Source organism: Cupressus sempervirens, chromosome 8 (assembly GCF_028749045.1).
Source record: "Cupressus sempervirens isolate cs-2001-9-10 chromosome 8, ASM2874904v1, whole genome shotgun sequence".
NCBI classification, from domain to species: Eukaryota; Viridiplantae; Streptophyta; class Pinopsida; order Cupressales; family Cupressaceae; genus Cupressus; species Cupressus sempervirens.
This window is the reverse complement of record NC_143125.1, coordinates 20,390,684-20,402,998: the sequence shown is the minus strand read 5'-3', so window position 1 is coordinate 20,402,998 and position 12,315 is coordinate 20,390,684. Positions and strand designations below refer to the sequence as shown.

The 12,315-nt window shown below is 35.2% G+C and overlaps 1 protein-coding gene across 2 annotated transcripts in view; it reads right to left on the bottom strand.

The window, feature by feature from the left end:
- Positions 1 to 765: 765 nt before the first annotated feature.
- LOC149541374 (ARM repeat superfamily protein) overlaps positions 766 to 12,315 on the bottom strand; it is a 348,244-nt gene continuing 336,694 nt past the window's right edge. For both annotated transcript variants that reach the window (XM_089796637.1, XM_089796638.1), the window contains exon 34: positions 766 to 1,489. In XM_089796637.1, the coding sequence (XP_089652763.1) occupies positions 1,292 to 1,489 (198 nt within the window). In that variant the 3' untranslated portion in view covers positions 766 to 1,291. The remainder of the gene's footprint in view (positions 1,490 to 12,315) is intronic.

Genomic DNA, 12,315 nt, shown 5'->3' with positions numbered 1-12,315 from the left:
AGTGATTGATCTCTCTCATAAGTTCAAGCTTGCAAACTCAGTGTAAAAAATTACTATATACTAACAACTAATTTGAAAAAACTAAAAAAAATTCATTAATATACCGATTCCCCTTCCATTCTCCTCCACCCCTATGTTCTCATCATATTATAGCAGGTTCTCCATCTTAGAATGTCAAATAACTCATGAAAATATAATAGTAAGAAAAACAAGGCTTTAAAATAAATAATTTTTTTAATACAACTTTACATGATTTTGTATAGAATTAATCATATTTTGTTTTCTATAATAAATCTCACACAATATTTTCATGGGGAGATCTCTCATCACACTCATCATCTCAGCTAAGTTTAATGTCAATATCTCTTATATCTCTTTTTAATATAGGGGTTAGTTCCTTAAAACTTGGAATAATCTCAAAATATTTTCTAATTTCATTGGCATTTTCTAGGTATTCAACATGTAAAATTCATATAATTTTGTCATAATATTTTATGACATTTCCAATCTCTCACAACAGTCGTCATCGCTGTTAAATATAAAACTAATTTTGATTTTAGTGCTAATGCCAATTTACTAGGATTAGGAAAATAATCTACAAATATTTTAGCAAATGTTTAGCATTTTCTAGGTGCTTATAATGTAGGATTTTTTCATATAATCATTGAGGCAGATTTACAATTGAATATTCCTCCCCGTTTGTTTTCTTTCCTTTGAAGAGCTTTACTAATTGAAACTTACGAAGATGATTGTGACGAATCCAGATCAATAATCATATATATAAATATATATATATATATAACTAAGATGTTCAACATTGTTAACTAAAATTTTCCTGTGAAGAATTTTACCGATTAAAAATTAAAATAGAGGACTTATGCCCTACTGTCCATACGGTCACTCAGTAGCCAAAAAACACTCCTTCCGCAATGGCCACACCGGGAGCTTGAAAGCAAACACGTCCCATTATAGTTGGCTACTTGGGTAGGCAGCTAACGGACAAAGATGCGGAAGGGATTTTGCAACTTATGTCTAAGCTTTGAATAGAAGATAGTCAAGAAGAAATGTGTTTTCAATAACAACTTTAAGGCCGGCCACCAAGTAAAGAATATAAGATCAAAATTTGATAAATACAATCAATTATTAAGCATGAATAGAACCTCAGAACTTTTTTGTGGGAACTAATTATATTCAGCTTCCTGACATGGAGACGTTAACTTGTCTGATCCAGAGAATCAAGACTCCGAAATCAATTCATGTCACCAAAATTGGCTTAAGCCATACTCTGATGTTAATCCTGCATGACAGTCTTGAAGGAATTTTCCAACAATCCCAATGATCTTTTCAATATTGATTTGGCAGATTCATTCTTCTCCACATCATACAAGTGCAATAATTCATTGTACAAAGATTTATCAATCTTCTGACTAGAATTAAGGCAAGATACTTCTATCATGTCAAATAGGCATTCAAATGCTGCCACGTGGACCTGCAATTTCAAACAATACATTGTCAGTGAGACATGGATTTAAATCTCTTTAAAAGAGATGCATTTAGAATTTAAATGAAAAAAAAAACAGAAATTTATTATACCACTAACAGTTACAAACTGCGCTTGAATGTAAGCATTTCATCACAGATCGTTTTCTGTATTTTGGAAAGTTTAAATCTTCTTACAATCACGAAGTTGAATATTGCCAATATAACTACAGCACTAGGTGAAAGGAAACAGAAAAAGAGTTTTAAAGTTATAAATGACGTAGCTGAGAAATAATAGTTATAAAACTAGAAAACATTCGGAAACTTGGAAAGGTCTCCAGATGAACAAGACAAATAGGCTTACATCACAAAAATAACAAAGCAGAAACCTTCTGTCAATTGAAATCCCAGTTCAAATAAGAAATATCAAGGAATATGTCATTCAAACGAAAACTCTTAGTTGCCAAATCAGCTGTTTGTAAATGTCCTAAATCATATATATAAGGCTCACTTGCAGCATTAAAACCTTTCCCACAAATATGACTAACCTTCTTTCATAGAAGAAACTAATAATTCCAGATAACAAACCATGTAAACCTCAAAAGGCATGCATGAAGAATGAACTATGGTACATATAACACAATTATTGTCGAGAACCACATTTGGAAAGTTATTGTCCTCAAAACAAAGGAAGTCAACAGGCCTTTGGTCTACTGGTGAAGTTGAATGGCTCACAAAGTTGTCCACCAGGTATCAAGTCTTGCTGAGTGCAAGGCCCAAAGACATCATAAGGGATGAGGCCGGGATCGTGCCCCGAGCGAATTTGGCAGTTTGGATGCTCCTTGGTCCTTGGCTCTTAGCCAAAGAGGTTTCAGGCACGTGTGGGCCCGTATCGGGTACCTAAAACTTGTTTGTGGATGACCTCCATAAAAAAAAAAAAAAACCAAAGGAAAACCCTATGACAAACAAAAAAAAAAAGCAGCAAAAATCAAAGAATAAAAAGAAGATTAACAAAATGAAGTGTATCCAACAAGTGTAGTCTCCATCGACAGAGCCATCAAGAGTACCAATCACAAATGATAATTTTGAATCTTTTACAGTATGTTTTACAAATACAAGCTTGAAAAAACACAAAATACATGCATTGTATCCAAAACAGTTATTATCAAAGAAACCCTACAAATAATTCAAGTGCCCAACATTTTGTTGTAATATTCACTCTCTTGGATATGTTAAGTGAAAGGATCTCTGCAAATGTACTAAGCACTACCATTTATTTCTGTTTCCAAATGCAGATTTTAAGGTTATATAAATATTCATAGAAGAGACATGTCTCTTTGGTAATAAATGAATGAATCATAAATTAGACTATATATATATATATATAAGTGCACATAAGAAAGTTTGTTTAATTGATGATTGACCAATAACAATAGAAGAATTTTCTCTACGTCAATTTAATCCGACTGAAGCTACAACATAAACACTCCCTCTTAGCTAGGGAGGATTGTTATAGAACACATTATGTTCTCAAGCATATAGAGAGATATCATTTCAATAAGATATTCTTGGAATGACATATTTAACTATATCAACATATATTCATCAACTTGGATGTTATCTTTCAATATCATCAGAGATATGATTCAACAAGAAATATCAATCATATGATATTCAAAATACTTATAATCTTTTGGTATGTTTACTGGCATAAAAAATCTTTGACGCCTACCAAAAGAATATGTTATATCCTAGTAGGATATTAGTTATTTGATTTTCGACACTCTGAGACAAAAACTTAATAAGGTCAATTAGATAACTAGTAATCAACATGTCATGAACTCTATCATGATCTCCGACACTCCGAGACAACAAGTTAATGGAGTCTGATTATGATACGTTCGTTATCATGACTGTCGGCACTCTAAGACAACAACATAATGTAGTCTGTCATGATAATAGGTCAAGCTATTGATAAGATTGTCACCTTACAATAGCATCCCTCCAAATATATCAATGAAAGATCATCACCTTTCATGACATAATCCACATATGCAAAATAGTAACCACCATGAACCAAATCAGAGGGTGGAACAGGGGGGCTTTCACTCCAACTTCTTTCTCACAGAGAATAACACATTACAAGGAATTTCACTAAGAAACTTCTCCCTCATAGAGAAGATATCATTCACAAGGGATTGCACCTTAAAATTCTCCCTCTGAACAATGGTCTTGGGAAGTCAGGTCTTGTAGTTACTCCTTTAGAGGCTCTCTTAGCTCGAGGATGCTTGTCGGACTCCCTCTAAATCTGATATCGATCTTTTAACCTTTTTTTTGTTTTGTTTTTTTGATAAGTCATTGCTTCCTCATGATGTACACAAGGGTAGGCCCATCAAAATCATGCAGTCACACACATGTATTTTAGACTCCCTATGAATATCAGTCTTCTAAGCTCCTACGTTGTCTTTGAGGAAGTGTCCGACTCACTCTTAATCGAAGAATACTCATAACCTCAATCATCAAGGATATTCGCTTCAAGGGCCTCAGTTTATCTAGCTTAATGAAGACTAATGAATTCTAGATCACAACTTCTTTGAAGCTACTATCATAAGAATGAATCTGCACAATAATTGGTAGCATGTGTAAAGTACCAACCTTCTTTTTCTGGAAGAACATCCTCAGACATAAAGGAAAAAGATTTAGGCAAATAACTCTTATAGTATGTATAGAATTACAAATAGGATAGAGACAACAATGAGTAGATAAATGTAAGATAGGAACACTTATCTGCACATGAGTCCATAGATTTGATAATGGAACATCTCTTTTCTAAAGATGGTTCAAGTGCGAATGGAACATTTGTTATTATTCCCCTCCACAATGTAAAATTCCACTCATTCCATTTTATAGAGTTTTCAGTCACTATCAAGTCCAAGGAGAGACAATCATGCATAGATGATATCAACCTTTAATTCTGTTAGTCATCAACCTCTATATATCTAAGGAGACATTCATATTAATACCATTATAGATTTGTATCTTCTAATCATCAGACAGATCTTCCTAATCAATATTGTTATGTTGCCTTCTAGAACCTGTCCCAGTATATGCCCTCAACAGTTACTTTCCCAATCCTTCTATGTTATTACATAGATTTCTCATCCTTTATATTCATCCATTCCATCAAGACGAGAGATATGATTACCATTTTATGCATCTCCACAGCTTGCTTATTAGTTGAGTTCATATCCTGATCACATTAGTACTAAGAATAGAAAAAGAATCAGGCAGGAAGTTCAGTATCAATTTGAGGCGCTACTATCATGGTAATATAAGTTGTCAATGTTTTGTCAATCACCGTCTCCAGGTATATATGTGTATACTTGAGTGGAGCTATATATACCTTCCGCCAACAATGAGGAATTTGCTTATGCTCAGTGATGAATTCAGTCACACCAATTTAGACACAATCAAGTCTTCCATATTAGCACATGACTTGAATTTCCCCTTGTCTTAATATCCGATTTAGCAATTCATTATGTTTGTATTCTGTAACCATTACATTCCATATGATAACATCTCTGTTAAGAAATCTGTCAACCAATCCACGACCTTTATTAATATTGTGTTGCTCCATATATTTATAACGACTTATTTCTGATTGATTATCAATTCCCCTACAATGAGGGATTAATTTGTATTCTTCTTATAACCAATGCACCTGTCTTTCAACCTTTAACTGCTGTTATTACACTTAATGGAAATCAGTGATGTTCTTTATAGTAATCTCAGTGCCTTCATACATTGTCTTTCATCAATGAAGAGTTATAATGAATGAAATATGTCTTGTCATCAATCCATACATAAATCTGAATGTTGTTTACACAGAGGTATATATTCGCGAATCTCAGAGGTTTTGCTTCCCTCAATATCTCTGCAATTATATTATTTGGCTGTCTTCCTATTCTTCTGTTTGGTGCTGATCATTTCATTACCCCCCTCCCAAGGGAACCTTCTACTCTTCTGTTCAATATTGATCAATTTAAAATAGGTCACAAATGAATGAGTTTTGATTCGCAGAGTAACAACAAAGTGGAACTGTTGCAGATTTGTCTAGGTAAAGGATCGGATCCGAGTAATGATCTGATATCTGTTTCCAGTTTTCAGCATTTGTGCTTATGTGCCTAAGGAGGCTGCTGCTCAACTTGGGAAATATATGAAGGATGTAGTAGAATGGACGTTTCATCCCTTGTCTCTTTAGTTCCCTGTTTAGAACAATGTTGAGCAATTTATAATTCATAGCTTACTACACATCTCCTCAGCTTGGGCAAGGTTATGCTTGCGGGTTGAGATTTGGTCAAATAATGTCAATAACTTTTCATATTAGAGTACCCCATCTGAATGGAATCAGAAACCAGTGTTCGATATAAATTATTGAATGCCTCAATCGCTTCATTGTCCTTTTATATATAATGAATTCCTTTTATTACTCTGTCCTTTCTCCCTCCCTTCCATGTCATGATATTGCACTTGCCTCTATTATATATGATCACCTGGTATCCTTAGTCACTCCTCCGTCTGACTTGTATGCCCTCCATAAGATTCTAGTATCCAGTACTAACTATCTTCCATGTTCCTGCAATCTCAATGATATTTGTTGATCTCAATGCTAACCCTCTGAAACAACAGTTCAAAATGTCAGCATTTTGATAGCACCTTCGGCAGATGTAAAAAAACCTGATGACGATGTTGAGGCCGACGAGGAGATTGATGATGTTTCACCGCAATAGCTAAGATTGGTTGTCACACGTCTTTCCGCATAACTGAACTTTAATTTTATTTTTTTGATAATCATTCGTCTTCAGTTCCCGTTATTTTATTTTTTTCCTCGATTCATGGGGGTATCCCCATGACCTAAGCCCAGCGATGACCAGCGGCCGATGCCAGCTTAGGGCGAGACTAGTCCCCCATGGGTGGAGAGCAACCGTGTGCAAGCCACTCTCACTGGTTAAACCCGGAGGCAAAATCAAACCGTAGACCATGGGGGTGACCCACGACTTCAAGCCTATCAGTCTACCATGTGCACTAGGGGTTGCCCCCTTCAGTTCTCATTATTATTCTCATGTGTTCCTTTGTGCACTCAACACTTGATGATTGATAAGAATTTCTTTTCTCTGCATATGGCATATCCTATTATCATCTCAGAATAAGATGCTTTGACCTTACGTGGAGGATCAAATCATGACTGCCTACTGGTGTGGAACGTGAGATGCAATGATTTGCTCCTTTGATTACCATTCTCTATTTGGTCTAATATCTGTAGTGTAGAGGTTCTTAATACTTGTTTACATTAAATGTATTGCTACTTCCTAACTCTTTCCGCCTTGGTGATGATTAACCTCTCTATAGCCACTGAGCAAGAGTTCGAATGATAGTGTTGGCAGATGTTCCGGTTGTTCTCTAATGTTCGATCTTCATTTTTCCTTGTCTCTTCCTCTGTCAGACTCAAACTGCACAACTCCTCAAGGAAGAAGATCTTGTTGGAGTATATCTACTGGCTTAACTATTTATGGGTTTGATACAAGATGTTATGTAATTGTTGAAATCCTAATTTCTGATCCTAGTGCACATGTCGATTCTATAATTAACATTTGCAGCCTGCTCTAATACCATGTTAAGTGAAAAGATCTCTGCAAATGTACTAAGCACTACCGTTTATTTCTGCGTGTTCCAAATGCAGATTTGAAGGTTATATAAATATCCATAGGAGGCATGTCTCTTCGGTAATAAGTGAATGAATCATTAATTAGATAATTTTAATATTAATATATCATATATATAATAAATATATAAGTACACATAAGAGAGTTTGTCTAATTGATGATTGACCAATAGCCATAGAATAATTTTCTCTATGTCAATTTAATCTGATTGAAGCTACAACATTAACATGATATGCCTCTATCCAAACTGTGATATTGAGCCTATTTAATAAGTTTACTAGGATATTAGGAAAATTTAATTATTCTCATCTCAGTAGTTAATAATGACATGTACTTCACTTAAGTACACAACTTCCACCACCACCACCTCATCAATCCTTACTAATAGTAGAAGCTAGGTGCCACCTATATTTAGACTTTTAGTCAATAAAACCTGTCTTAGACTAATTTATCTGGCCTCATTATTGGGAGTGACTAGGAGTTGTAATTGATTTGCAATGTCACTTTGATTCATGCATGTAAGAGCTAACTTGCCCAAAATTTCTGACATGGGGGGATGTAGAAATGGATTTTTGAGACAGTTTTCTTTCCCTGTGATAGGGAGCAACAAGAATGATAATGAGGAAGACAATAATAAAAATATGATGTTTTTAAAAAAAGGTATAGGGAATATGAAATTTCAAATATATTCGTATGATACAGCATTGAAAAATCTAAAATCATTCATCATAGAACATAGCAATTGAGTTGAAACTTGAAATAAGAGTTCAAATGTCAACTTTGCACATTAATAATTATTAATTTCATACTCATAAACCATTAAATTTGGAATTGAAATGCCCAAAGGCTGCCAGTTTGAACAAAATGAAAAGTATTATATCATTTATCATTGCATCAATGAATCATTTTATGTTAAAAATTCTCAAAAGATTCAGAGTCTCAAAGAAAAAGCTAAAACATGTAACAAAAACAGAATGCTGCCACTGTTAAGGATCTTAAGAGCCTCCGTTAAGGTTAAGGATTTCATTGTCTGTGTGTTTTAATTCACTACGGTAACTTGTAATAACAATTCTTTTTCTGTGTGTTTCAAGCTACTCTTACAATGAATATGTATATGATATGAAGAGGCATGTCTCCCATGGAGACATGTCTCTTCTTAATTCACATTAGTTATTAATAATACTTACTCAATGCATTATCATGATAATAGAGAAAGAAAGATATCAAATGTTTAAGGCCAATAGGCCATTCAAATATTTGATTTCATCAATTGGAAACATCCAATCGAAGCGACAATTATTAACACTCTCTCTTAGCTAGGGAGGATGATCTCTATCCAAATAAACAAAGTGTACTATTGTTAGATCATGGTAACATCAAGAGTATGGTATGGCCAAGAATATCAACCATATCATATTCACCATACTCATATAGTTTCTTGGTATGTGCATTGGCATCACGTCTCAAAATGTCTACCAGAGAAAAATTTCTACAGATGGTGTCTCCATATACTAAGTCTCATAGCATACACCATGTCATATCTCAGCAGCATAGATACATGAGATATGCACTATAAGACTATATGGCATGTCCACGAATATCTTACAACGAGATATCCACCATAATAATATCATGTCATGATATTAAGAGTAATGGCCTACAAATATCAAGTCTCATGATATTTATCAAGTACTTAGAGTAATGGCTTACAAATATCAAGTTTCATGATATTCACAAAGTACTCACTCATGTGATATAGGGACACTATAATCATGGTTTATTCACGGATATTAATGCCCCATGATATAATATGTGCACACGTATCACTCATGATACTTACCATAGGAAAATTATAATCATGGTTTGTTCACGGATGTTAATGCCCCATGATATATCTATAGGATACAACTCATAGATAGCTATTAGATGATATCTATCTCTCAGTTGTTATTGATTTACAATATATAATCTATCACAATCTGCTTAGACATCAATCATATGATATCCATCATGATAGAAGGTTAGATTATTGTAAGATCCTCATCTTACTATAGTAACCACAAACAAACAACAATGAAAGATCGTCACCTTCCATTATGTTTCCACAAAATTATGTAGTAACTCACATGACATCCAACGTGAACATTTCCAAAGGGTGGAACAAAGGCTTTCACCTCAAAGTTCTCTATCATTGAGAAAAAAACATTACAAAGAATTTCATCTCAAACTTCTCTCTCATAGAGAAAAACTCTTTTAAAATACATCTTCAGTAATCACTAATGTTGAGTCTCCCTCTCAATAAGAGCTCCGCTCAATAACTCCAAATTTATCTTCAATAATGTATAAACTTCACTTTGGCACAAGGCTTGGAGAAAAGATCAGTTATCAAATCTTTAGTGATAATGTACTCTAAATGAATAACATTTCAAGTATCCATCTATGGTTTAGGCATTTGCATAAAGGCCTTTTCTTATGTTTGCATCTATGGAACAACTTCTAATAAATCACGGCCCACTAATTGATACAATCTATTGATCACTAGAAATTCCATCTCAACATGGTCTACTCCCTTTGCATCAAAATCAACTGAAGCATATCGACTATCTTCTCCTTCTGTCACAGAAGAATGCTTGTTTCATGGTAACGAGTAATTGTGTTGAACTGTAGGTTTATCCCCAAGTTTGGTTACATCAAACATTCATGCTAAAGAGGCTCCCTTTTGAAGCTCCAAGTTCATGCATCAACCTCTTGATGCCCAAGTTTACCTTTGACGGATGTGCTAGACTCCCTCTTGTTATAGAAGGATACTCATCATTTTGATCATAGAAGATATCTTGATCCAATAGCCTCACTTTATCTAGTATGGACATCAGATGACTAATGAATCCTAGATCAAATATCGTTGGAGCTATTGTCATAAGATTCAATCGTGCACAATATTTGGTAGCATGCCTAATGTACCATTTTTCTTTTCCTACAAGAATATCCCTGTGGACAAAGGAAATGATCAAGGCAAATAAATCTTATAGTACGTATAAAAATACAAATAAGAGAGGAACTACAATGAGCACATAGATGTAATATTCAAGGCTAATAAATACTTATTTGCACATCAATATCCTTGATACAAGTTGATGCAATGCAAGACCTAGTGAACCCTCAATGGAGGTGACCAAGCCCCTAGCAAACAACCACATCACGGAAACACAAACACAAAACACAAGATCTAATAGCAAATCCAACTTTATATTCATCAAATAACTAATTGCATGCAATGTGTCGTGTTGTAAGGCCTTCTCCATTACGACCAAATACAAAAGCAATTACAATAATAGTTCTGCAAGATCTCACACGATCCAACCCAACCCTAGCTAGCCCATATCTGCAACAATACTGCAATTTGGTAGAATCTCCTAGCAAGATCTAAACTTGTGCTCACAATTCACCAAGCAACCTTCTTGTTTCTAAGCTCACTCTTACCTACTAGCTCTGCTCTCAAATTCGTAACACAAAATTCCTTCCTTGAATCTCTGGTACTCAATGCATGTTCTCCTACAACACTACCCAAACCCCTCTCTCATATTTGCATAGCCACAATTCAGCCTTTTACAAATAGAATCATCTAGAACCACAAATAGGTCCTCACACATCCCATGGTTGATCCACGTCACGATCACATACTACACATATTAAATGCACCAATCAACTGATCAAATCTCCCAAGAACATCTAGTCAGTGACCCAAACCACAGAGCATCAGCAGCAACCACTAAGCACACCAAGCATGCACTAAGTATACCGAGCAAGAACGTCCACTGAGCTCCCAGATAATTACCGAGCACTAGTTCAACCGAGAAGATCATCAACCAGGCACCAACGACATAACCGAGTTTCTCGAGTCACCAAGTTTTGCGGGTGAAACTATAACCAAGAACTACCCAATAGTGATTGAGCATAACCTCCTTTCAACCGAGTTCACCAACTCCAAGGTCAAAAGCCACTCCAATATACAGGATTGTCAACTACCCTAGGATTCTCCTGCATTAGACACCCCAGATGTGAAAAGATGTTCTTAGTAGCTAGAAAAACATCTTTTGGGATTCAACACATAAACCCTGAACTGGTTCTTCATATACATGTTCTCCAAGTCATCAACTTCTACACATTTCCCTTTGTTCCTCTTCTGCAAATCCTTTCTTGCAACAGACAACTGTTTACTTTGCTTCTTCACATCCTTCCTTGGTGTACCATAGGTTTTTTTTCCACACTGGTCTCTAACCATTCGAGAATCCTTCTACCCAACTCGCCTACCAAAAGTCAAGTTCCTCCTATTGAGTTCTACATTTTGCAAAGGAATTAGTGAAAACTTCCTGCCAACCTTCTCTACAGCAAATACATTCTTGACACAACCATGCACTTCCCTACAATCATACTACCAAGGTCTACCAAGTAATATGTGACAGTTACTCATGTCCACAATATCACACAACACATGAACAACATATTGCCCAATTTAGAAATTAACAAGACATTGCTCCCTCACTCCCAAAGCATGTTCATCTTGTAACCAACTAATCCTATAAGGACAAGGATGTCTCATTCTCTTCAAACCAAGTTTCTGAACCATCTCCTCGGCAACTAGGTTATCAATACTACCACTATCCACAATCACATTCCAAAAATCACCTCTAGACTTGCAATGATTCCTAAACAAATTCCTCCTCTAACAAGGTTGCAATGCCTTCTTACCAAACGATACTCGTTGACCCGGCAAGTTATCTTCCAGCTCAGGCTCATTCACCAAGTCCTCATTCTCATTTACCACAACAAATCTTCTATCACTGACCTTCATATCAGCATTGGCACATTCAAACAATCTATGTCCTTCACCACATTTGTAGAAAGTACCTTTAAATCCACCTCTACTTGTTCTTCTCCTTTGTTCAATAGGTTTCGGTTCATTGTCAACAATCTATTTATCCTTCACCAAGTGATCCTACTTCTCCTTCCCACGGGAATTACCTTGATGTCTTCTCTTCAACTTATCTTCTACCTTAAAGGCATACTGATAAGTATCCTCAACCGAATCAATCTTCAACATATCAATCTCATC